General features: G+C 51.1%; 9 protein-coding genes across 9 annotated transcripts; 4 read left to right on the forward strand and 5 right to left on the reverse strand.

The window, feature by feature from the left end:
- Positions 1-681: 681 nt before the first annotated feature.
- ALTATR162_LOCUS4112 (uncharacterized protein) lies at positions 682-2,161 on the forward strand (the record flags this gene model as incomplete). Its single annotated transcript, XM_043311722.1, has 3 exons — positions 682-853; positions 905-1,491; positions 1,538-2,161. The coding sequence occupies 3 exons, from the start codon at positions 682-684 to the stop codon at positions 2,159-2,161; spliced, it is 1,383 nt and encodes a 460-aa protein (XP_043167657.1).
- Positions 2,162-2,793: 632 nt separating this feature from the next.
- ALTATR162_LOCUS4113 (uncharacterized protein) lies at positions 2,794-3,705 on the forward strand (the record flags this gene model as incomplete). Its single annotated transcript, XM_043311723.1, has 2 exons — positions 2,794-3,363; positions 3,478-3,705. 2 exons carry the CDS (start codon positions 2,794-2,796, stop codon positions 3,703-3,705), a joined length of 798 nt encoding a protein of 265 aa, XP_043167658.1.
- Positions 3,706-4,361: 656 nt separating this feature from the next.
- Positions 4,362-5,903, reverse strand: ALTATR162_LOCUS4114 (uncharacterized protein; the record flags this gene model as incomplete). The annotated part of the gene is made up of 5 exons (XM_043311724.1): positions 4,362-4,425; positions 4,479-5,494; positions 5,543-5,739; positions 5,789-5,813; positions 5,862-5,903. 5 exons carry the CDS (start codon positions 5,901-5,903, stop codon positions 4,362-4,364), a joined length of 1,344 nt encoding a protein of 447 aa, XP_043167659.1.
- A 1,102-nt stretch (positions 5,904-7,005) lies between these two features.
- Positions 7,006-7,648, reverse strand: ALTATR162_LOCUS4115 (uncharacterized protein; the record flags this gene model as incomplete). Its single annotated transcript, XM_043311725.1, has 3 exons — positions 7,006-7,125; positions 7,182-7,372; positions 7,633-7,648. 3 exons carry the CDS (start codon positions 7,646-7,648, stop codon positions 7,006-7,008), a joined length of 327 nt encoding a protein of 108 aa, XP_043167660.1.
- Positions 7,649-8,529: 881 nt separating this feature from the next.
- Positions 8,530-9,579, forward strand: ALTATR162_LOCUS4116 (uncharacterized protein; the record flags this gene model as incomplete). The annotated part of the gene is made up of 5 exons (XM_043311726.1): positions 8,530-8,772; positions 8,835-8,918; positions 8,971-8,984; positions 9,101-9,515; positions 9,565-9,579. 5 exons carry the CDS (start codon positions 8,530-8,532, stop codon positions 9,577-9,579), a joined length of 771 nt encoding a protein of 256 aa, XP_043167661.1.
- Positions 9,580-9,829: 250 nt separating this feature from the next.
- ALTATR162_LOCUS4117 (uncharacterized protein) lies at positions 9,830-13,417 on the reverse strand (the record flags this gene model as incomplete). Its single annotated transcript, XM_043311727.1, has 5 exons — positions 9,830-10,186; positions 10,603-11,974; positions 12,025-12,047; positions 12,587-12,837; positions 12,892-13,417. The coding sequence occupies 5 exons, from the start codon at positions 13,415-13,417 to the stop codon at positions 9,830-9,832; spliced, it is 2,529 nt and encodes an 842-aa protein (XP_043167662.1).
- A 1,064-nt stretch (positions 13,418-14,481) lies between these two features.
- Positions 14,482-15,234, forward strand: ALTATR162_LOCUS4118 (uncharacterized protein; the record flags this gene model as incomplete). Its single annotated transcript, XM_043311728.1, has 1 exon — positions 14,482-15,234. One exon carries the CDS (start codon positions 14,482-14,484, stop codon positions 15,232-15,234), a length of 753 nt encoding a protein of 250 aa, XP_043167663.1.
- A 1,505-nt stretch (positions 15,235-16,739) lies between these two features.
- On the reverse strand, positions 16,740-17,885 carry ALTATR162_LOCUS4119 (uncharacterized protein; the record flags this gene model as incomplete). Its single annotated transcript, XM_043311729.1, has 2 exons — positions 16,740-17,453; positions 17,523-17,885. The coding sequence occupies 2 exons, from the start codon at positions 17,883-17,885 to the stop codon at positions 16,740-16,742; spliced, it is 1,077 nt and encodes a 358-aa protein (XP_043167664.1).
- Positions 17,886-19,216: 1,331 nt separating this feature from the next.
- On the reverse strand, positions 19,217-22,146 carry ALTATR162_LOCUS4120 (uncharacterized protein; the record flags this gene model as incomplete). Its single annotated transcript, XM_043311730.1, has 2 exons — positions 19,217-21,905; positions 21,956-22,146. The coding sequence occupies 2 exons, from the start codon at positions 22,144-22,146 to the stop codon at positions 19,217-19,219; spliced, it is 2,880 nt and encodes a 959-aa protein (XP_043167665.1).
- Between the last annotated feature and the right edge of the window lie 642 nt (positions 22,147-22,788).

Consider the following 22,788-nt stretch of genomic DNA (forward strand, 5'->3'; position numbering starts at 1 on the left):
GCAAGGCATAGTTCTGGACTACCCCTAGTTATGCTGCTGGAGCCCCATTGTCGTCATACCGCAGAAGCATGTGGCATCATGGCACACGACCCGGAGAATTCGTAGCAACACGGCGATTGCTTGAAACTGTCCAGATGACGCCAATTGCTGTAGGCAGAGCACCAAGGAACACGATATTGGTAGGCGCCAACGACGACTGTTGTTCGCACTGTCACGACTGCCGGTCGAGTGGACACAATCGACTGCAGCCAGCATGTGGTATCGAATGAGAATCATCCGTTACGTCTGCTCCACCGCGCCCGCTAGCCTGGAGCCGCAATCCGAACGCTTGCTTCTGGCTTGTGAAAAGAAGGACGCCGTACCGAATGCGGGGGAATCATCGTCAATCAATCCATCTCCTCTCGCTTCTTGACTGCCGGGCCGAACTCACGACTCTGCAACACGACACTCGACGTCCATACACTTATTGCTTCACCTAACAGACTACTTCAGCCCTGCAACTCCTGTGGCTTCTGTTGACCGCCTAGCATCTGTCCTTGCTGCATCTTTGATTAAAAGCCGCATTCTATCGCTGCATATCGGAATACCTTCGGCTAGATTTCCGATCTCTTAACTTTTCTCAACTTTCTTATACATTCGCGTCGCCGTTGGGAATTCAGGGAGCTGGACTCGCAACATACAATGGCCGACTCTAATGGATTCTATGCGCCAAATATGCGCGCAGTGCCTGCCGGCGAATTCGTAAGACCAAGCAGAAAGACTAACGGTGCTGGTGTACAGGCCGAAGACACGCGGATATGCGTCGTCATGGTAGGCTTGCCCGCGCGGGGCAAGAGTTTGATCGCACAGAAAGGTAAGCTTCTCCTACACGGCCTCGCGCAACCGCTAACCAGCTGTAATGCAGTGGTCCGCTACCTACATTGGTTATCGATCAAATCAAAGACGTTCAATGTTGGACAGTATCGCCGTACTGCGACCCCAAACCCCTCCGCCGAGTTCTTCGATACCTCCAACCCCGAAGGAGAACGCCTCCGGAAAGCAGCCGCAGAAGCAGCCGTCAATGACATGTGCAAGTGGTTTTCTGAGGGTAGGGGCTTGATCGCGATACTAGACGCCACAAACTCGACCAAGAGCCGTCGCAGGTGGATACAAGAACGATGTGCTGCGGAGAACATTGAGACACTGTTTGTTGAGTCAAAATGTGACGACGAGGAACTCATTATGAGCAACATTCTGGAAGTAAAGACGACCTCTCCCGACTATGTTGGCCAGGATCCCGAGGAAGCTGCAGCAGATTTCCGCAACCGTATCCGGAACTACGAGAAGGTGTACCAAACAATAGACGAGGACGAGCGCGATCTTACCTATGTCAAGCTCATCGACGTGGGCAAGCAAGTCATCATCAATCAGATTCAAGACTATCTCCAGAGTAGAGTCGTCTACTACTTGATGAACCTTCACATCAAGCCGCGCTCAATCTGGTTATCGCGAGTAAGTACATGTTTCAAAACTACGCTATGAAAACTAATTGTGGCAGCACGGTGAATCCGAGTACAATCTCACGGGACAAATTGGTGGAGACGCCAACCTCTCAGAGCGAGGAGACGCTTACGCGCATGCGCTTCCCGGACTGGTCGCGAAATCGGTTGGCGACGGCCGCAAACTTACTGTCTGGACCTCAACCTTGAAGCGAACGATTCAAACCGCACGATTCCTTACATTCGAGAAGTTGGAATGGAAAGCGCTCGACGAACTCGACTCTGGTGTCTGCGACGGTCTCACATACGCTCAGATCGAGCAAAAGTTCCCTGAAGACTTCAAGCAACGTGACGAAGACAAATACAACTACCGCTACTTGGGTGGAGAGTCATATCGCGATGTCGTCATCCGCCTCGAACCCATCATTATGGAGCTGGAGCGCAGCGAGAACATTTTGATCGTCACACATCAGGCCATCCTGAGGTGTATCTACGCCTACTTCATGAACGTACCGCAGGAGCAGAGCCCATGGATGGAAGTCCCGCTACACACGTTGATCAAGTTGACGCCCAAGGCGTACTCCACACAGGAAGAGAGGCTGAAAGCCGATATACCGGCGGTCAGCACCTGGCGAGGTAAGGGCAGCAAGGCTGAGCATCAGCAGGCAAATGGCGGTACGTAGGCCTAACTCCATCCAGCTCCCGGGGAAATTTGCTCGGCGCCGCTTCCCCTGGGAGCGGATGTGGGAAGAATCCTTACGAACTAGCCAGTGCAGGTCTGGCTCGACGATGTAGACGGGCAAAGAAGGTTATCTTGGGTTTGTGTTTCGGTCGACTCAAAGTTGATCTCCCGGCGTGTATGTTCAGCATTTGGCATAGATTGGCATTTCAGCGTTTTGGTCACATCACTAGACGGCGATATCCAAGGTCGACGGTCAAATGGAGGAGTCAACATCTCAAGGCATAACAGTAGCTACTAGGTATCAATGTTCAAAGTATTATCTTGATATTGAGACGGGGGGTTTTTTTTCGGTTATGCGTATGCTCTGACTTTCCAATAAGCTACTATGCAAGCAGTAGGCGAAGCACTAACAAACAAGCACATGCTACTGGTCTTGGAAAGGTCAATTGTAGTGTCTTGTCGCTGCCACCTTCCCATCTAAGCCTCCCCCGCGGACATTTGACCGTCAACATCGCGACCCCACCCAGCTTCCAAGCTCCATCCACCAACAACAACAACAACAACAACGTTAACCACCCGATTGCGCAACTCGAAAACAAGCGTTGCCGCCAAACCTCTCTCAGCCATGCAACAATGGCATGGCCATCCCCAACCTCCGCCGGCGCAGACCCCTCCAACCAGTACATGGCCGAACAGCAGCAATACCAACAACTTACAAGCAACATGAATAACCCGTCGACCACAACCCCCTACAGCCACGACCCTGTTACCAGCGAAGAAATTGCCGGAGAATACGAATTCAACACTTCACACCATCCGGGACCTCAAGGAACTTATTTAACAGCAATGGGTTTCCAGCTGCCCCAACAGACAAGCCTAGGCGGTCCCAGCAGTGGTCCCAGCGGTCATAGTCCGGCGCGCGTCGTCGCTCGTCCCTACGCGCAATCGCCACAAGGACATCAACAACAAGTAGGAGGATCAGGAGGATCGGGAGGATCAGGAAATGGCAGCGGCAGTGGTGTAGCCCCCAGTAAATCCATGCTAGAAACAAGGAAGAGTCTACAAGCGCGAGGCAAGAACTACCATTTTGGTTCTGGCGGGCCGCAGGGGAGGGAGTGGGAGGAGAGGCAGAGGAGGGACGAGGCAGTTAGTATATTAGAGAGCGAAGAGATGATTATGTGGATCGCGGGGGTGAGAAATGAGGTTTGTCTTTCCTTCTTCTCCTTACAGTTCGATGTGCCCCTCTCTCTCTCTTTCTCTCTCTCTCTCTCCCTGGAATGGAGGATAACGATTGCTGATTTTTGATGCATGGAACAGAGTATACCGCAAACGCGTGCGCACTACCGGAATATCGTCCTCGGTCTTACACAGTGGGAGAAAGATGATGTGGCTTGGCGTGATGAATGGGAGCTCCAAGGTATGGGGGGTGGATCTGCAGAAGGGCAGAGTATGACGGGCGGGAGTCCAGCGAGGAGTGGAAAGGGCAAGGAGAGGGATGTTGCTAAGATGAGGAAGAGGGTCAGTTCTGGACAAGGACATGGTTGAAGTGGTGGATGTGGTAGCGATGTGATCTGGTTACAGTGTTGGTTATGGGGTTCTGGCGTTTACATTGGATTATGGAAAAGGACATAGCATGTCATAGCATGGCACGGATAGCGTTATACCCCTGAGGATTATTCGCAGCAAGGGCTCGAAGAGCTTTGTTTGGTAAGACGAACAAGGTTAGGATTTTGCGTAACTATTCTTTCCGTCTTATTCTCACTTGTTTCGAGATCATACATGGCGTTCGCCCAACGCCGTATCGTGTTATGTCAAGCCTTTCCCAGGCTCAGAAAAAACGACAACCTTCGCGGAAAATGCCCCAGACACCCGAGTCCGCAAGTGCCTTTAAAGTATTTTCATGAAACAAATCTTTCAAGGCCAACATCTTATACCTTGCATCACATACCCTCCTCCATACCCACATTTCTCCACCAAGGCTTCTCTCTCTCGCTGCTCGCCTTGTCGGCAAACATGTCTGCCGCATCGCCCACTTGTCTCCTTTCACTAATCTCCCTGCTAACTTGACCAGAAAGCTTCAACTTCATTGCCTTGCTAGCCAGGAAAGGGTTGTACTTTCGCGAACCGTTACCTTGCGCCATTCCTCGGGATGACCGGATGAGTTCGCTCGACGTCCATCCGCCCCTCATGACGGGTAATTGCTATTGCAGAGGTTCCGATGATGAGGAGAGGCGGTTGAGGTGGAGGTAGACGTCTGTGCCGTATCTATACACAAGGTGTTAGTGAAGATGATGTGTTGGGACTGGTTTCGTTCTTACCCTTCCATGGAAATCAGCTTCAAGTCTCCTCCAAAGTAGCGCGCGTATAACCTCGATATAGGTAGTCCGTAACCGAATCCCGCCATCGGGGCCTTAAAGTCGCTTTTGTTAAAGTCGGGGTCCAGGCTCGGTGTTTGGTCGACGGTCGTGTACATATACGTCCATACTAGCGGAATGGATGATCTAGGAATACCGCCTCCTTCGTCCGAAATCTTAATAGTGATATCCTCCTTGCCCTCTGCAACGATAACCTTGGTCACAGGGAACTCTTGTTTGTCTTCTCCGTGTCTTTCCACCACAGCGCGGAGCGAGTTCTTGAGAGTCTCAAAGAGCATGTGCGACAAATGTCCCGGCACGTACATGAAGCTGATATCTGGGTTACACACAAGCTGGACTTTTGGCGCATCGAAGAGTCCGTAGTGGTCCTCGCAAACGAAACGGGCGTTCTCAATGGCTTCCTGGGCCAGTTCTTGGACATTGGTCTTTGTGCAAATTATACCGACGTAGTTGGGATCGGTTCGTGAGCGTTGGTCTGTAAGAGCGATGTGCTGACCGATGAGCATGCGAATACCAATACGCGACATGTAAAAACGGTCGAGGAAGGCTTGGATATTGTGGTCGATCTGCATCCTTTGCCTCTTACGCTTCCACTCAAGGATGCCCTGCGCAACGGTGGTCACGACGCTGTCGTGCCGTCTCTTAATCTTCTCCAATGTGTCTGCGAACTTTGTGTTGTATGCGCCCAGCTCTGGTGGCCAATCTTGTCCGTCATCTGCCGCAGCGTAATATCTTCGACTTGCGCCCTTGACTTCTTTTGTGATGCCACCGCCGTTTCCGTTGGAATGGCCATTGCCGTTGCCATTCGTCGTGGGCGCGGATCGGTATTGTCCAGTCTTGATGCTAGGGTTCTGGGTCGGCTTGCTCATCAAGTTCTTGTCGCCGCTCTTCTTCGCTGGTTTCAGCAATCGCTCTTTGATTTCGCTCGAGAGGGTCGGTCGGGGTAGTTCGACGAGTTCCTGTTGAATGAGTCAACGCGCTCCAATGAGAACCTCAGTAGTACACACTTCGAACGACTGCGCATACCAGTCGCGCACTCTTTGTATAGACGGCATCTCATTGAGGCCATCTGGGAGTTCATTGAGTTCTTGCACTCGGTGTGCTAATCGTATGGGCAGTTCCTCGGAGAGGAATTGTGACGCGCGGAAGAGGGTTCCCGTAGATGGCTTCTCTCCAAATTGTACCATTTGCCGTAATGATACACCTAATGGGACATCAGACGAGTGCTAGAAGTGACTATACTTTGTACGTACCCGTTGCTGGAAAGTTGCTATAGTGCTACACAAATGTTAGCTACAACAGCGACTGTGCGGCAGGCTCGCCTACTTTGATGGTATCCATCAACCTCTCGCTCCGTTTCCACGACATGATGCCAATTGTTGAGGCCGTAACGGCCTTTGTCGTTGCGTGTTCGCCAAAGTGGTGTTGGTGATGGCGGTGTTCACTGTCGAGGTGCTACCGAAGCCCAGCTCCCGCCCCACTATGACGCTAATTGGTCGTGATAGCACAGGCCGAGGTAACGACGCGTTGGTATGCTCGGAAGCGATTTGAGAAAGAGAAGGATCAAGTGGAAGAGAGACGCATGTGCTCGTGTGTCCTGTGACACAGACTGAATGGTTGATGTGCACGGAGTCTTCCGGCGATGACACCACTGCGACGAGCACCTGCGCTTCCCCCACACTTGAACTGCTTTCACGTGGAGAAGATGGGCAAAAGGCGTCACAAAGCCTCACGCTTAAATCACTGGCATCCCGCACTTGACGAGACATAGTGTGTCAACCCTCAAATCGTCTTTACTTTTGTTACCCACGTTGCCCTGCCCAGGCTGAAACTATCGTCATTGCAAATGGTCTTCCGCAAGCATCCAAAAGCTCCAGCCACACGACCCTCGGTTAGCTCTCGGAGAAAGCACCGGTAGAGCGCCTGTTCCCAGTCCCCAGCTGCATGTTCCTCAGGTCCGAGGAAGCTCGATGCTCGCGTGACTAGTCTTGGACTATTGTTGTTAGTCTGTACATTTTGTGGAAATATCGCGCAACGTGTCAGAAAATTTGCCATGTCTGCAATTGGTCCAATGCATTGAGGTCTGTAGATAAGGAAATAATGGTTTGACCAATTCTCAGTCTCTGAAGGCTGGACAGCAAAAAATCATCAAGGTTGTAGGCATTGGTGACTTGTTCACAACATCATGGTGAAGCGTGTTGTATGGTCGGTAGAGGAGATTTGGTATTTCGAAAGTGCCACTAAGTTCCAAACTGGCTCTATGCTGCACCAAAGTCGAAAGACGCCCTGAAATGATACACCTAACATAATCTACATGAAGGAGTAATGCGCTCTACTGCGCTCACCACCTCCGTCGTTCGTCTATCATCGATGATGGTATAATCCAAACAGATTTTGGGTCGAAAAGGTATTAGAGAAAGGTCATGGCGTGTCGAGAGGATGGTATAAACGTTCGTATTACGAGAGACGCTTATTTGGTCTCCTCAGCGAGGAAGGTGATCAAGTCGTTACGGTCCTTGGGCTTCTTGAGACCACCGAAAGCCATCTTGGTTCCGGGAATGTACTTCTTGGGGTTCTCGAGGTACTCGAACTGTGCTGTGTTAGCCGACAGGTCCACCAGGTGTAGGCTTGCGTGACATAACGTACCAGAGTGTCGTTGTTCCACTCGATGCCCTTCTGCTTGTTGGCGTCGGTGTATGAGAAACCCTCAACCTGACCAGTCTTACGGCCGAAGAGACCGTGTAGGTTGGGGCCGATCTTGTTGCCCTCACCCTCCTTCAGGGTGTGGCACTGAGCGCAACGGGTCTTGAAGAGGTTGGCACCCTTCTTGGCATCGCCTGTGGAGCATGTTAGCCATGTGTTGTGAACAATTTTTCTTACTCAGCCGGACAATCCGCCACCATCCTCCCTTTGTCGCATAGCTGCCACCAGGCGCACACCGCTTCTTGGGTTGCCAACTACCCAGCCAGTAGGCCAGGAATAGTCTGCTCCTCATAAGAGTTGCATCTCGTTGTGCGCGCGGGCTCAATGGCTGGTGGACGCTCGTAGGCAAAGTGGGAACGGCCGATGACGTTCGACAGGTGTCAAGAAAACGTACCCTTCTCGAAACCCATTTTGAAGATGTGAGGTTGGTTTTGGTGAGATTAAGTGTTGGTGGAGGTAAAGTGACGAGAGTGATTGTAATGGGTCGTAGTTGAGAGGCTGTTTGGGAAAAAAGCTGGCTAAGTAGGAGTTGAGAGACTTGTGAGAGTTTTAACAATCTTGCCGTTAGCCGCGATGAAATGACGGGCCCTGACGCGAGCACGGGTCACGGGATCAGCCAATCAGATGACAATTATAAGTCAGTAGCAAAAGTGCTCGGGTGGAACCGGTCCGGGATGGCAAACAGGAATCGCGATGAAATGGCGGTGCACACGCCGAATCTGGTCTTTGTTCCTCAGCCAACTTGCCATTAGTACTTTCACGCCACGCCGCCCACTGCCACTCCCCAAACTATCTTGCTACGAACTCGGCAACCTTGCATGAAGCTTGCGAGATGATGCCGTCACCAACCTTAGACATGTTGCGTTGGCTGCTGTGAGCATTCTTAGCACTCTTCGTACCGTCAATCATCGAAAAGTGATCAGCCATCTTTTCTCCGGTGGTTGAAAAAGAAACGTCTGGACTACTTGGTTGCCCTGCATGACGCTTCGTCCCTGCTTTGCTTTGGGAGCAAATACGATATGGGAAGCCTGTACAAGGGTCCGCAAATCGATGTGACATGTCCACCAACCCGCGCGCCTCCATGCTTCTGGTCCCCTAACATAACGGGCCAGGGTCATAGAATACTATTCTTTGCTATCTAGACAGCAGCACATTACTATTTCAAGCGCCGACCAGGATCGTCACTATTCTACCCTCGTCACAGGCAGCCTTCTAGTGTTGATCAGTCACACCTCAGCCCCTGCTAAACGGTTGACATCATCGTTTGCCCCGCCGCACCTCGACAGACCGGATGGACCAGATTCCGGGCATTCTATATGCCGATGAGGACTTTACCACATGGCTCATACTCGGCGCCAGCAGAGGTATAGGGCTAGAGTTCGTCAGACAGCTGTTAAACAAGAACGAGCGCATCATCGCTACTGTACGGGAGCCTTGGGCTGGTCATGCCAGTGGTTTGTGGGGACAAGCGGGGAGCGATCATGGCCGATGCCAAATGTACACATGCGACATCTTGTCAGAGCAGAGCATCGAGGTATGCATGTCTGCTATGTCCTGCATTGTCATCTGAGATGAGCACAGACTGATCATGTGCAGAAATTCGTTGCGCAACTGGCAATGATACCGAACCTGAAGATAGACTATGTTGTACTAAACGCAGGAGTTCTAAGGTACCCGAATGTAAGTCCGACATCGTCGACAATATGCAAGGGAGCCGCACTAACCGACACAGAGGGCCACTGAGCTGTACGTTCTCCATTACCCAAGCCGTTGCGCCTTGCTGGTTCTGGCTAAAGCGTGCATTTCCAATAAACGTCAATTACATTCAGGTACTTGTAGTATTGGAGGTTAACATCTGACAGGTCGTTCGACGAATTTGCTTTCCACTTGCACACCAACACTATCGGGCCTATTATCACAGCACAGAAGCTACTTCAAACAAATATCCCCATTGGCACCATCACCTTCATGTCCAGTGACTCGGGCTCTCAGGGTAACTTCCGCGAAATGGAAGATGGCTTTGCTGCATATGCTGCCTCCAAGGCTGCACTCAACATGGCGGTGAGACACATGGCCGCCGAGCTGAAGAGAAAAGACGATGATACCATCATCTTGTGCATGCACCCAGGAGAAGTTGCAACAGACATGGCAAACGTCCAACTGCCGTGGGAAGTTCAGGGCATAATCACGCCAGAGGAGTCGGTCATGAAGATGATTGAGGTGATCAAAAGCAAAGGCATACAGCACAGCGGCACTTTCTGGACCTATGAGAACAAGGTCAGTCTGTCAACTCTGAACATTTGGCCCTTCACTGACGTTAACCTAGCCGTATGTTTGGTGACAACCGGAGATACTTATGGTGGTTATAAATTTCATATTCTCGCATACTGTTCGCACAATCTCTGCTAGGCAGTACCTATACCCATTTACTAGAATGCATATGCATCAGTGTTTCATCAGCTATGGATATCTCATAACGTATGACCATTCACGGACTTCGAAGTCAGAGACAACAGATGGCTACCGGTCGTATTCGCAAAGACTTCCCTACGCCCATCATCGCAGTCTAAATATAATCCTTGCACTTTCCACTATGCAATCTCGCCCACCATCCTACGGACTTCATCTGTGTCCCAATCCAACCGCTCAGCACCAGTAGGTAAGTCGTAGTCGACCAAGATTCGCATCAGCGCCTTCGCCTTCTTCCTTTTCACCCAGCCACTCTCTCGCGCCTGTGTGTTTACCTGCGCGCTATCTTGCTTCTGCCCAACATGCTTCCTAGCCATGAGCTTGCTGTCCGTGTACGTTAGAGACTTCGATCGCGAGAGACCCGTCCCACTAGCTTGAGGGAATACACTGTCTTCTCGCCTTTGTCGCTTTCGATGACACAAGTCGCTGTCGACGACAATGGTAACGGACGAAGATCCTGTACTTGGTGTAGACAAGTCCTGGACGGTGTGCGTCAGGGCGGCTTTTGAGCGCCTCCAAAATGAGGGGCAGCCACAGACCCCATCTTGCTGCTTATCTTGGGGACACTTGCGTTTGGCCATTTTTGATGATGGGCTGGTACTGACACGTCTTGGGTTATGAAAATTGTGAGTTCTTGAGAGAGCCGTACTGCTGTTGCGGTTGAGCGAAAGATGGTGAGGGAGGGCGACACGGAGATATCAAGGTTATATGGCGCGAAGGGATAGGTAAGTGGTGCCTGTTGGCGGTGAGGTAAGTTGCAAGTAAGAGGTCTCTTCACCTGCGCACGTCCACCGCAATACCCGAGACCAAATATGAAGTCTTCAACTTACTCAACGCCCACTAGTATAGAAAGTATCTACAAGAAGAGTTACCACAACCTCCCGACAATACTCACTGCTATCTTAACCGCAACCAACGTTCCTACAGCCAACACGCCTACTCCAATTCCCAGTGCCTTCAGATTTCTCAGCTCATTACTAAATGCCACTTTCTTCCTCTCTCCGATATTACCCAAATGAGTCAAAGTATCGTACTGTGGTACATACTTGAAGTCAAACGATGTTTCCGTACCCGCCAGCCCCCATTTCGCCTTCACTATCAATTGCCAGAAGATGTCTTTCGCACGATCAATTCTCCTGCGGTCTGCATCGGGAAAAAGTCGATACGTGTAGCAGTAGAAGATGAAAAAGAGACATTGACCCGCCATAAGTGACCAGTAGTATGCAGAAACGCGTTTCAACCCGAGGCGGTCGCAGAGGGCGTTGCCGTTCAGCCAGCGCGCACTGGCAGTCAACATGTCTGCTGAGGAGAAAGTTGGAGGCTCTTCTTTGAGGGCGTAGATGATGTTGTTGGCCATTGTTTTGGACATTTCGGAGGGGTCGACTTCGTGGTAGAGGAGTGATTCCATAATGACTTTGGCCTTTGCTGGAGTGGACAGCCATTCATCAGGTGTACCCATCAAGTAACCGATATAACGCCATAGGGCTAGGTAGTCGTCGATTTCCTGCTTGCGTAGGAATATGCCTTGGCGAGGAAAGCTGAGGTAGATTAATGTAGAAGAGAATGTGCCGATAGTTGCTATTTGGTCCAGGTCGTTGATTGGGATACCCCATTCTTCGACGTTGAAGTAGCTGGGTCTCTCTTTTGCGAGTTTTATGATGCGTTGTCGGACTGCGGCATGTAGGAAACGGACACGTATCGATGACGCGAAGCCTTCTCCACCCGGTTTGAGTCCGTCTAGTGTCCGTGTACATTGGAGGATATGCTGTGTGGTTTCGAAAAGTCTGCCTCTTGCTACTTTCGTGCTGAAGCCTCCAGTTCGTGCTAATGTCTCGACCACTCGCGCAGCGCCCATTCCACCTAACAGCGACTGAAATGTTAGGCCAGTCAGGGCGGGCCCACCGTAACGGTAGAATACATCCTGTCCTCTTGCGATCTGTTCCCAGTCGACCCATTCTGGTACAGTTTGTACCTCGCGCCACAGTTCCGCAAGCTTAGGATCAGACTCATGATGTTCCTCCAGTAAAGCATAGAGATCTCTCTTAGGTACTGGTAACGGCTCCTTCTTCTCTTCCTCAGTGCCCGGTACTGACGATAGCGCGACACGATTACTATCGTTCCTTGGCAAAGCACCCTTGTGCGGTGGCGAGATGGCGTTCAAACGATCAAGACATTCTTCTGCCAGAACATCATACGAAAACTTCATAGGTTGCATTTGTTCCGGAGTAAGATGTTCAGGCGTCCACTCGAATCGGTAACCCCAGCAGCTAGTAGCGGTTAATACATGCCATCAATAGTCTTCCGCTTCCGGACGTACTCTCTGGTATTGGCTGTCCGCCTCTGAAACGGGTTTGACAAAGCCATGATTGAACAAGAAAGAGCGAAAGAAAGACAAAGGCCGTTAATGCTATGTTAAACACTCAGAGAACGGACAAAGCAGAACTGCTGCACAAGTACGGCGAGGATGTTCCGTCATATGATACCGAGGCCCTAGCGCGCATGGGTGTGAGGGGATCCACTTCCATTTTTTGCCGCAGTCGCCCCGCGATCGAAATCTTGCGATGAAACTGCCACCAAAGTGTCGCTGTCGAGATAGCGTGAAAAGGCACTGACACATGTTCGTTGATGTCACCACTCACGGTAGACTCGTTCGCGTACTAGCGTGGGGACAATGCTCGAAGCCCTCCAGGGCTAACGGTGAGCCAATTTCGACATAGTGTTACCTTAGTACCAGGTTAAACCGAGCGCGTTCCAAAATATAACAAACATGATAGCTACATCAAATGAATTCAAACTACTCGTGGACTCTTCATTCTACGTGCTTCTCAAAAAGTGAAAAGCGGAATTCGCTCCACCACCCAGTATGTGTAATACAGTACCCTGATTCGGTCCGATGGCGTCCCTATGAAGCTCTTGCTCACAACAGCCAAGGCGAAATCACCAAACCAAAAGAGCGCACAACTAAGTAGAGCTGCTGTAGTAAAGAAAGCAAAAGGTTCTCTGAATAAAGAGAATATGTATGCAAAGAAACTAACCAAGGTCGCGAGACCCGTCAACCCAATCCATGCAATCAAAACAATAAAAACAGCAGAGCCCCAGAGGGATCCTACTTTACCCTCTTCGTCTCCGACTGTGATTCAAGAGTCAGTCTTGTATGGGTGCAGAAGAACTTGTCGCAACTTACAAGGGAATTGGTAGAAAGCATATAGAGAGAAGAACGATACGATGAGAAGCGGAACCCCCCAGATAGATACCGCGTTACTCCGGCCGCCTAGCATGCAATGTATATGGATGATATCTACCAAAACATGAAGTACGATCTGCATCCCCGCAAGGATTAGCAGTGGGCGGGAGCCTCGTGTGCGGGCCATCGTAAGGCCAGAAAGGATGATTGAGACGAGCGATGAGACCGTGACTGCTGCGATATTCCAGGCTTGTGCTTTCAGTGCCATCCATGGAAGTAAAGGTCGTACTCCGAAGAAGTGGCAGAGGATAACATAAAAGGTCAGGCCATGCGAGACGGCGCCGAGAACCCCATATGGTATGCCGTAAACTTCAATGTGCTGTTTGAGGTTCCCCGCGTTCGTGACTTCGAGGGCCCGGGGCTCGGGTCTTGTTGTGTGATGATCAGCGGGAAGTCCATCTGTCGGGATAACAAGACAGGCACCGATGAGTGCGATGGTAGAGAAATGCTCAAGTAGTGTAGCCATTTTAGAAAACAATGACGGGGCGTTGTAGATGTAAGACGATGATAGCTCAGAATGGATATGTCAATATAATCAACAGATAATAGGAGGGAGCAAGCACATATTTGAAGTGCGTTTATGGCTCTCTTCGATATGCCGAGTACGATCGTCACTAAATCTTTATCTCTCAATAAACACATTCACCGAAGGCGTTCCGCAACCTGCACAACGTTCTACATTTGGTGATGAAGTCAAGGACGTTATAGCCCCCATCTACACTAACCATGTGCCTTCCGGCCCTTGAAAATAATTCCAGCGAACAAAAAACGCCACTCGACTCAGCTGCACTTTTCAGCCTTGTTGCATTCTTCGTCATTTGCTCAGCAACCGCTCGGTCTGTTATCGGAGGCCTTTGCAATCTCATATGTACATGGGAAGAAGACGAAATAGGTTATAATTGACGAGAGTTGGTCGCAAGAAGCGAGGCATCGTCTTGGCTTCCACGGCGCTTAAGCGGTACCACGATGAGGTTATCGTCAGGTCTATAGGGAGTAGAACAAAACTAGCCACTACCCGCGACAGTGGGAGATCGAGAAATATTGATAACAAGACTGAATGGTAGAGACGATGGAGCCTTGCGACTGGAAAGAAATGGCAGGACTCAAGCTGTCAAGGCAATGCGCCAGAGTGAAGAAGGACCGAAGATACGAAAGGAAAAGATCGACGAGATTGTCGTGTGAGCTCTTGCGGCAGCAACTTATAGTGCCAACTTACATATCGCTTTGAAAACTTATCAAGATGAATCGGGTCTGAGCCTTGATGGGTGCTTATCGCAACGGAATGAGAACACTGCAGGATTAGCCGCGTCGTGGGTGAATGTTTATATTAGAAAGAGACGAAAGATACCATTATATGAGACGATGAGCGCATTAACGTATTTGTATGACGTTCCGTATTACAATCTCTGATTGTAGTGTTGGTGGTGAAGTGGATGTTAGTCGCCCACCTGTGGCAAGAAGTGCAGGTCCGTGCGACAATCTTACGAACTTCGAGAACGAAGCACCGTCAGTACTCAAACATCGATAATCATGAGTTGCCACAACTGCGCCAGAACGACGCTCAGTCTCTTCATCCGCTCCTTCATAAATACTGAGCAAGTCCTCGCTGCTCGACGACCGCTGCTGCGTCTGCAACAATCGCGATTTTCGACTGACGCGCGACGACTACGAAAAGTACCTAGTATACCCACATCGGAACCACTAAAAGCGGAACCTGTAATCGAAGCAGAAGATGCTCTCACGGGAGAGGTAGAACAAAGAAATGGGCGCCCGGCATGGGCGGTGCAAAAGGAAGCCTTGAAAGAGAAATTGGGAGGAGAGGCATGGAACCCGCGCAAGAAGTTGTCGCCCGACACCATGGAAGGCATACGACACTTGAATAGCACACAGCCCGATAAATTCACCACACCCGTCCTTGCAGAACACTTCAAAGTCTCCCCCGAAGCGATCCGCCGCATACTGAAGAGCAAATGGCGACCTTCCGACGAAGAATACGAGGCGAGGATGGAAAGGTGGAATAAACGTGGAGAGAGGATATGGTCGAATTTAGTAGAGATGGGCGTCAAACCGCCAAAGAAATGGAGAGAAATGGGTGTAGGTCGGGCACAGAATGGAGAGGTACCGAGGTGGAAGTCAAGAAGTCGGAACCTTGTGGATGTTAGGGACAGCGTCAACGACGACTTCAAAGACTATGTCCCGGATGACGATATTATTCCCACTGTAGACAAGTCAGGGAGGTCAAAACCGACGACTGGTCGCATACCCCTGTCAGAGCGTTTGTAATCCAGGGCGCATCCGGCAGGTCTGAAGATGAAACTGCGGGTTGTTCTTGAATTCGAAGGGTTTGACAGAATCATGGTTGTCTCCAATTCCTTTCTACAATTCCAATCACGATACGCTTAAAAGGTTTCCTCGGAATGGTGAGTACTCAATGAATGTGCGCATTCACCTAGATGATCCGTTATCACCCAGGTCAGCCGTGCAGTATAGCAAAAAGCATTGAAGGTCTCCACACCCTTGCTAGAAATTAGGTGGCGAGCTGTGGCCTCCTTGAATACCACCTACGCGGCGTAATTCCATCGCCGCATATTGGAAGATGAAGTGAACGATACTCATACAGTTGCCGCAAAGATTGGCTGGGCATCTTGTAGGCCTATGCATGGGGTTGGTTCTATGCAATACACAGCTAACCACGCGTGCGTGTACACCATGAAAGACGATCTAGCCACTCCTTAGCCTGACTGAATTGGTGAGGAGTGGCTTTACAGGCGATTGCTCGATATTTTGGGAGCAACTCATAGACGTTGAGGGAAGCTATCTCGGCTGCTACCCGAATGCATGTGGAAAACTCTGTATGGTAAAATCTCGTTGGTCGGGGTTTGCACAGCCTTCTGTCGGACAGGGAAAACCACGATGGCGTCCCTTAGCGTTTACACTTTGGTAAGCCCCGACCTGAGTTGCATCATAGGTCGAGGTATGAAAGGAAACCGAATCCGCGTACCCTTAGCAGCTGCCAGTGTAGATATTCTTCAGCTCCTGGGTATGCGAACACGTCAGATCCGCACATGTATATATCTTAACACATTCCGCCGCACAATATATCTTAGTGATAGCAGCTTTCGATCAAGCTATATACACTTGTTCACACAATGGCACGATCGCGTTCACAAGCTCTGTTCTTACTCCTCTTGGCTACCGATATTGACGCCGGCCCACTCAGATCCGCCTCAACACGCCGGAGCGACAAAGCATTTAGCCAGGATGCGACGGCCGGGTGGTCAATGGAGGCCATCTTCACCCTAATCGGCGTCTGCGTTTGCAGTACTTGGCGTCTTGGTTGGCCTTCTCTCCTCACGTAAACTGCGGAAGTGGCTGTGTAAGCCTGTCAAATGTAAGCAACGGACCTAAGCTGTTTCCTTGTTCCATCCCGAGTCTGACACGATGCCATTGTTAGACTTCTCGAGAACCAGACGGATAGAAAGATCACGACAGCGTATGGATGCAAGACGGCAGTTACACGAAGAGTACAATGAATATCTCAGGTTCAACGATTTTCTCAAGATGCGTGGAGAGGGTTTGGTGACAGTAGGGAACAGTTCTCAGGGCGTACTGGATGTCTGAATCGACGGGAAGATTGCTCGTACATCTCTCTAACTTCGTGTTATTCTCTTTATACCTTTCGCATTGTATATTCCCAGATCCAATCGCAATTGTCCACAAACATTGGGTTCGCCAACCTCGGTGTCCATGCTTCCACATCCCATAAATAGAAAATACAAGACCTCCATCTACTCCCTCATATCCAACACCACCCTACCCTGCAACTTCCCTGCGTGCATCTCGTTGAAAACATCTGTAAGCTTATCCATCTTCTCTGTCCTGAAGTGCGTCTTGACGATCCCGCGCGCTGCAAAGTCCATCGTCTCAATAGCCTCCTTCCGCGATCCCACAGCTGATCCAACAACCTGCAGTGATTTGGCGACCAAGATACCGGGGTTCGCACTCTTGATGGGTACGATGTCACCCTCGGGGATACCAACACAAACCACACGACCGCCGAATCGGAGTAGATCGACTGATTGACCGTAGGCAGCGTTGTTTGCTGTACATACTACGACGGAGTGAGCGCCTAGGCCATTTGTGAGGGCTTGAACAGCTTCGACCATGTTCTCTGTGCCGTCTACGGGAATGAAGTGCTCGGCACCGCTTTCCATAACGAGGTCCTTTTTGGAAGAGTGGTCGATGCCGATTACGCGGTGACCGATTCCTCTAGCACTGAATTGTACGGCCAAATGTCCCAAGCCGCCTCCAGCACCAGATATCACGACCCAAGCGCCTGATTCAGCGTTTGTTTTACGGAGCGCGGAGTAGACGGTTACACCGGCGCAGAGGAGAGGTGCAGCGGCTGCGGAGTCGAGACCTTCGGGAATGGGCGTGACATAGTTCGCGGGGGAGAGGACGTATTGTTGGAAGGTACCTGGGGTGTAATATCCCGATACTTTCTATATCACAAGTTAGTTTCTTGCTGCTAACATGGCCACAGTCATGATAATAGCACAAGCAAAACTTACACCAGAGAAACACGAAGCATCTACCCCCGCCCTGCAAGCCTCACACGCCTCGCAAATTCCCGCCATCCACTTGATTCCCACACGATCTCCAACCTTGACTGCCGAGTTCTCTGTTCCTGGTCCCATCTGTACGATCTTGCCTACGCCCTCGTGGCCACCAACTTGCCCTGCTTGCGTGGGGAAGGGTAGTGTTTTCCAAGCGTTTGTCATAACGCCTAGGTCGGAATGGCAGACACCGGAGTGCGTGAGGTTGACCAGGACTTCGCCAGCACCTGGCTTGGGCATTTCGAGGTCAACGATTTTGGTGGAGATGGAACCGGGCGCATCGTAGATGGCGGCTTTGTATTTGGATGGGAGGGACATCTTGGGCAATTGCTATGATATTTCGGTAGGCGTATAGGGGCCAAGAAGAGGAGACGATGTGATAGCAGAGGTAGGGGAATTGGAAGAGAATGAATGGGATATGGGAACCAAAGAACTGACAGATACTTCGATACATATACCTTTCCCCGCACCCACAATCCAGCCTCCCTCAATCCTACTAAACACACTTACCCTTACTCTCCTTTAGCTACCTTATCTCTACCCCACAGCCCCGTCCTAAACTACGCGCCGCCTAGAGATGGTCCATCCTGCGAACCCACCCTCCACTCAAGTCACGTACCGGACCAATAACGCTCACAGCGCGTGCAAGTAGTTTCAACGGAGCTGTACGTATTTACTTACTCACAAGGTTATTATCAGACAACAACCGAAGCCGAGGCAGACACAACGCGTGATCAGGCCAGGAATTACCCCGCAATGGGGAGAGGGAACGCGCGCAGCGCCGACACTACGTCAAGCGGGATGTGGATGTGGGGTTGACAACCGTGCCCTTGGTCATATTCGGGACAGCTTTGATCGGTAGCTGGAAAGCTTGGAATGCCGAGAAGGATTAGTTTTCCTTGCCGTGATTCTATACATCTCGGAGGTCATGACCGGGTTCTCAAAGCACCGAGCTCCGCTCTTGGCAGGGCGGTGGGGGACCTGCAGCAATTGTGATTATATAGTGTAGTGTGGAGCTCAACAGTAGTATCAAACGTCGCTGCCAAGAGGAAAGACAAAGTCTGGTGATTCGGTGGGAAAGAATATGTAAGCAAGTACGGGGCACCATTGAACGCAGTAGTCCGGATCTGGTAAGCCGTCTACTGCAACGACGAGTGTAAAGCTAGAGTGAATGTAGGTTTAGTGACACAGGCGGTGGTTTTGCATGTTCATACTGACAAAAAGGAAAAAAACAATGGGACAGTGGGGCAGAGCTTATGGTGATGCGACTGTGGCAGCTTCAGCCACTGAACTTTATCGTGCGAGGTACGTCACGGTGGCATGAATCTATTGAAGACAATGATGGCACATCGAAAATCATGCGTGTGACGATTTTGGTTGTGAAAAGTGTTGAAGATAGATCTTAGAGACAGCTATAGTACATACTGCCGGAACCCATCCAAAGCACCCATTACTATTCAGCAGCATATGCTGCGTAGCACCTTCCTTTCCTACTGCGGGAAAAGCGTATTGAAAGTGGTATAGTACAGAATCATTCGCGTGTAAGCGTTAAGGGCGTTAGAAAGAAAAGAAACCCACAGTGCCAAAAACCCCAATGATGCACCCCCGTTCCATGCTAGAAATATGTTGTGCGCCGGATGTGAAAAAGTTTATGCACCCTGATTAGTTATGAAATGGCTGGCCAGAAGCTCGTCAGCACTGGGACGTTTCTCGTGGTCAATGAGGAACGTCTGCGCCAGGAAGGTTCGTGCATCGTCGCCGGCGTTGTCAGGAATCGTAGGACTGGCATCGCCACTGCCACCAATCTTGAAGATGGCTTGTAGTTGAGTGCAATTGGGATGCGGGTGGCTTCCGGTAAACATCTCCACAACGAGGCAGCCGAGCGACCAGATGTCGGCTTTGCGGGTGTAGGCTGTCTGTCGAACGACCTCTGGTGCCATCCAGAAGACTGAACCCTGGAGGGAGACACGTTGGGCTCCCTTCTTGCCGCCGCCTAATGTAGAAGCTTCAATGCGCTTGGAGATACCGAAATCGGAAATCTTGACTGAGCCCTTGTTGTCGACAAGGATGTTTGCACCCTTGATATCTCGGTGAATGATGTCTCTTGAGTGGAGATACGAAAGACCGGTCAGGATCTGGCGTACGAAGTTCTGGATAAGAGATTCGCCGAGCGGACCGTAGTTGACTAGCATGGTCGCCACAGAGCCACCCGGGACGTACTCGAGGAAAATGTTGAGATGGCTCTCGTCAGAGTTGGAACCGAGGTACTGCACAATGTTCTTATGCTTGAGTTCCCGGAGCAGGCCGATCTCATGTTTCAAGGCTTCGACCATGTTCGTCTTCTTGTGATCCATCTGGGAAGCACCAGCTACCGAGGGAAGCTCGACTTGCTTGACGGCCATGAGCTCACCGGTAACGGCATGTAGCGCAAGGTAAACGCTTCCGAAGGAACCCTGTCCAATGAGAGCTCCCTTCATGTACTTGACGTTGTCCCAGGAGTCCTGTTCCAGGTACTCTGCCAGTTCGTCGTCTGACTCTTCGCCATCCTCTGCTATGGCTTCGGAAAGGCGTTTGTTAAGCGAATCACCATTTTCGGTGTTGCTGCTACTGCTACCCGTGAGGCTGCTACCGCCATCATCGAAGTAGGATTGTAGAGTGGTGTTGCCCTCTGGATCAGTAATAGCGAGAGTATCCGAGCCACTGTCACCACCGAACGAGACATAAGACTTTCGGTTTGGCTCAAGAGGCGATTCTTCATCCAGAGGTTCTAGTACAGAAGATGCCATGGAGTCACGGTAACCAGACTGGTTGGGGAGACCCAGTCGCATAACTGATAGTGGGCGGAGTGGTCGAGCTTGGGCACCTCCCTGGAGCCAAGTGTCGGCGATGGATGGCAGTGGTGGTGCATCCTTCAAACTGGAGGCAACGCTAAAGTTTGATGCCATTGAGAGACGGGAAGCCGCGCGACTGAGCCGGTGAGAGCGACGTATCGACATACGAACGGTCTTGTCAATTTCATCCTTTCCAACGTCAGGAAAGTAAGAAGTCAGGTCCGAGGTGATGAGCTCGCTGGGAGGTCGAGCACCGTAGAACTGCTTCAGTTTTCGGGCACGAGCATGGAAAATGGGCGACCTTGAAGCATCGGCAGGTCCTTCCAGATTCTGAGCTGTTGAGTTGATGTGGCGTTCTCGTTCTCTTGCAGACGTTGGCGACAGAGGGTAGCTGACAGCAGCAAGGGATTCACCCGTCAGCTTCTCGATCTTGATCTGGCTGCGGTTGCTGGATGGTACGTAGACGGTGGAGTTTTGCTGGAAGTTTTGTTGTTGGTAGATACCAGCGGCAGCCTTCAGTTGATCCTCATCAGGCTCTCCAGCATGGACCTTGCGGAGTATTAACCGGCCCCTTTCGTGTCGATTTGCATCCTTGACGAGTCTGAAAAGCTCAATGTCACTCAAGCGTTCAGACAGTGATGGATCCGGCTCTCCACTGTTAAGGATGTAGAAGCAGTAGTTCTTGACATGGGCAGTGTTGAGGTGCCCTTTGGTCAGGGTCTTGAGCATGACTTCCTCAGCAGTCTTGCAGCCTTCGATGTTCACGACCGAAGTCCGTCCACCATCGTAAATGACACGCACTAGAGCCTTGTCGTGTGGCAGGATGGCGCTGTTCGTCGCGCTATCTACGCTAGGACTCGCACGAACGTGATGAGCGAAGCGGGCTGTCTGAGGTGTTTCGGTGGGTGTAGTGCGTTGATTTCGTGAGTATTGCGAAGTGATATTGACGGAGCTGCTGGATGCGCTAAGGGGATGCGCGCCATATGTCTTGTTGCTAAGCTCCTTGGGGCTGTTCATTCCGCCTTGACGTTGTGACCGGAGATTTCGGGTTTCTTGGTCGACAAGAGGAGAGCCAGGGCGCGAGGGGGGTTTGGCGCCGTATGCGTAGCTGCTGAGGTCCGAGTTCATGATTTGTCTGGACATGCGCTTCTCTGATCGCGAGCTTACGGGGTTCGAGTTGGTGACGGGAGGATTTGATCGTGCAGAGTGAAGGGGTCGAGGAGAACCAGAGGAGGGTGGAGTGTATGCTGCGTTGTCCAGCGTAGCAAGCGATTGCCTGTTTGATGTTCGTCTTGAGGCCTTCTTGTACTCCTTGTTGCGCAATTGCTTTGCCTGCGAGCCGATGCGGACACGATCTCCGACTTTCTTGATGCCCATGTCTTTCAGATGGGTCTGATCCATCTCCATCAAGTTCTCGCCGTTGATGTGGTTGTGTTTGAATAAATCGACATACTGAGCGCAGTTGATACGCTTCAGCCAGTCGCCAACCTTGTCCTCGTCCCAATGTCTGCACATGTTAGTGATGTATGAAGGTGTTGGTAAGTGAATAGAGCTCACCTAATGGCGTCGGGGGCGTCATAGATTTCGGAGAACTCTGACTCGGTCGGAGAAGCAAACATGGACTGCTCGGCTCGAGCGTTTGATGCATGATTGCGGTAGTTGGAGAGGCCGGCATTGTATTGGGCCGAGGATTGCGATGCACTCCCACTCATGGAGGGTGCGGGATACGGAGACTTTGCGGCAAGCATGGCCATGTCTTGTCCTGAGTGTGTTCAAGAGAAGTCGTGGGCGGTGAGCTAAGTAGGTGGAGCGGTCGGTCTGTCGGTCTGTCGGTCTGTCTACTCTATCTCATATATGCATTATGGGAATGCTACGCGTAATAAAATAGTAGGCAATGTGAAGGTGGGTATTGTAAACAGAGAGTATGCAGGGTCGAGCGGCCGGGATGCGGTAGTGGACGTGGTACGGGACCAGCTTGGTGCAGCGATACCAAGAGTGTATTAGGCCGGGGGGTCGCAACAGCGGTACAAGATGCTAAGAGTCACTGGGTGCGTGCTGGAGGAGCCTGTTGGAGTCACTCAGAGGGGCGGTGTTCTGAGGAATGCTGAATGCGGGTGTAAGGCGTCGTGAGATGGGGTGAGGTGGGCTGCAGGCGGACGGCCTTGTCTTTGTGGAATGGGGGTTTCGGGCTTCTTTATTACGGCGTTCGCATTGCCCCCAGGAAGATGGGCACGGAACAGGTCGAGGAGATAGGGAAACAAGACACGGCCTCGAAACAGAGGATGATCCCGTCGTCTTTGCTGGAGCGAGCGCGAGCGCGGGAGACACCTTTTGCCATGGCTCGTGGCCAACGTGAGACGTGAAACTCACTAGCGTTTGACCTGCCAGCT

The sequence above is a fragment of the Alternaria atra genome, assembly GCF_907166805.1.
Source record: "Alternaria atra isolate CS162 genome assembly, contig: 23, whole genome shotgun sequence".
Taxonomy (NCBI): domain Eukaryota; kingdom Fungi; phylum Ascomycota; class Dothideomycetes; order Pleosporales; family Pleosporaceae; genus Alternaria; species Alternaria atra.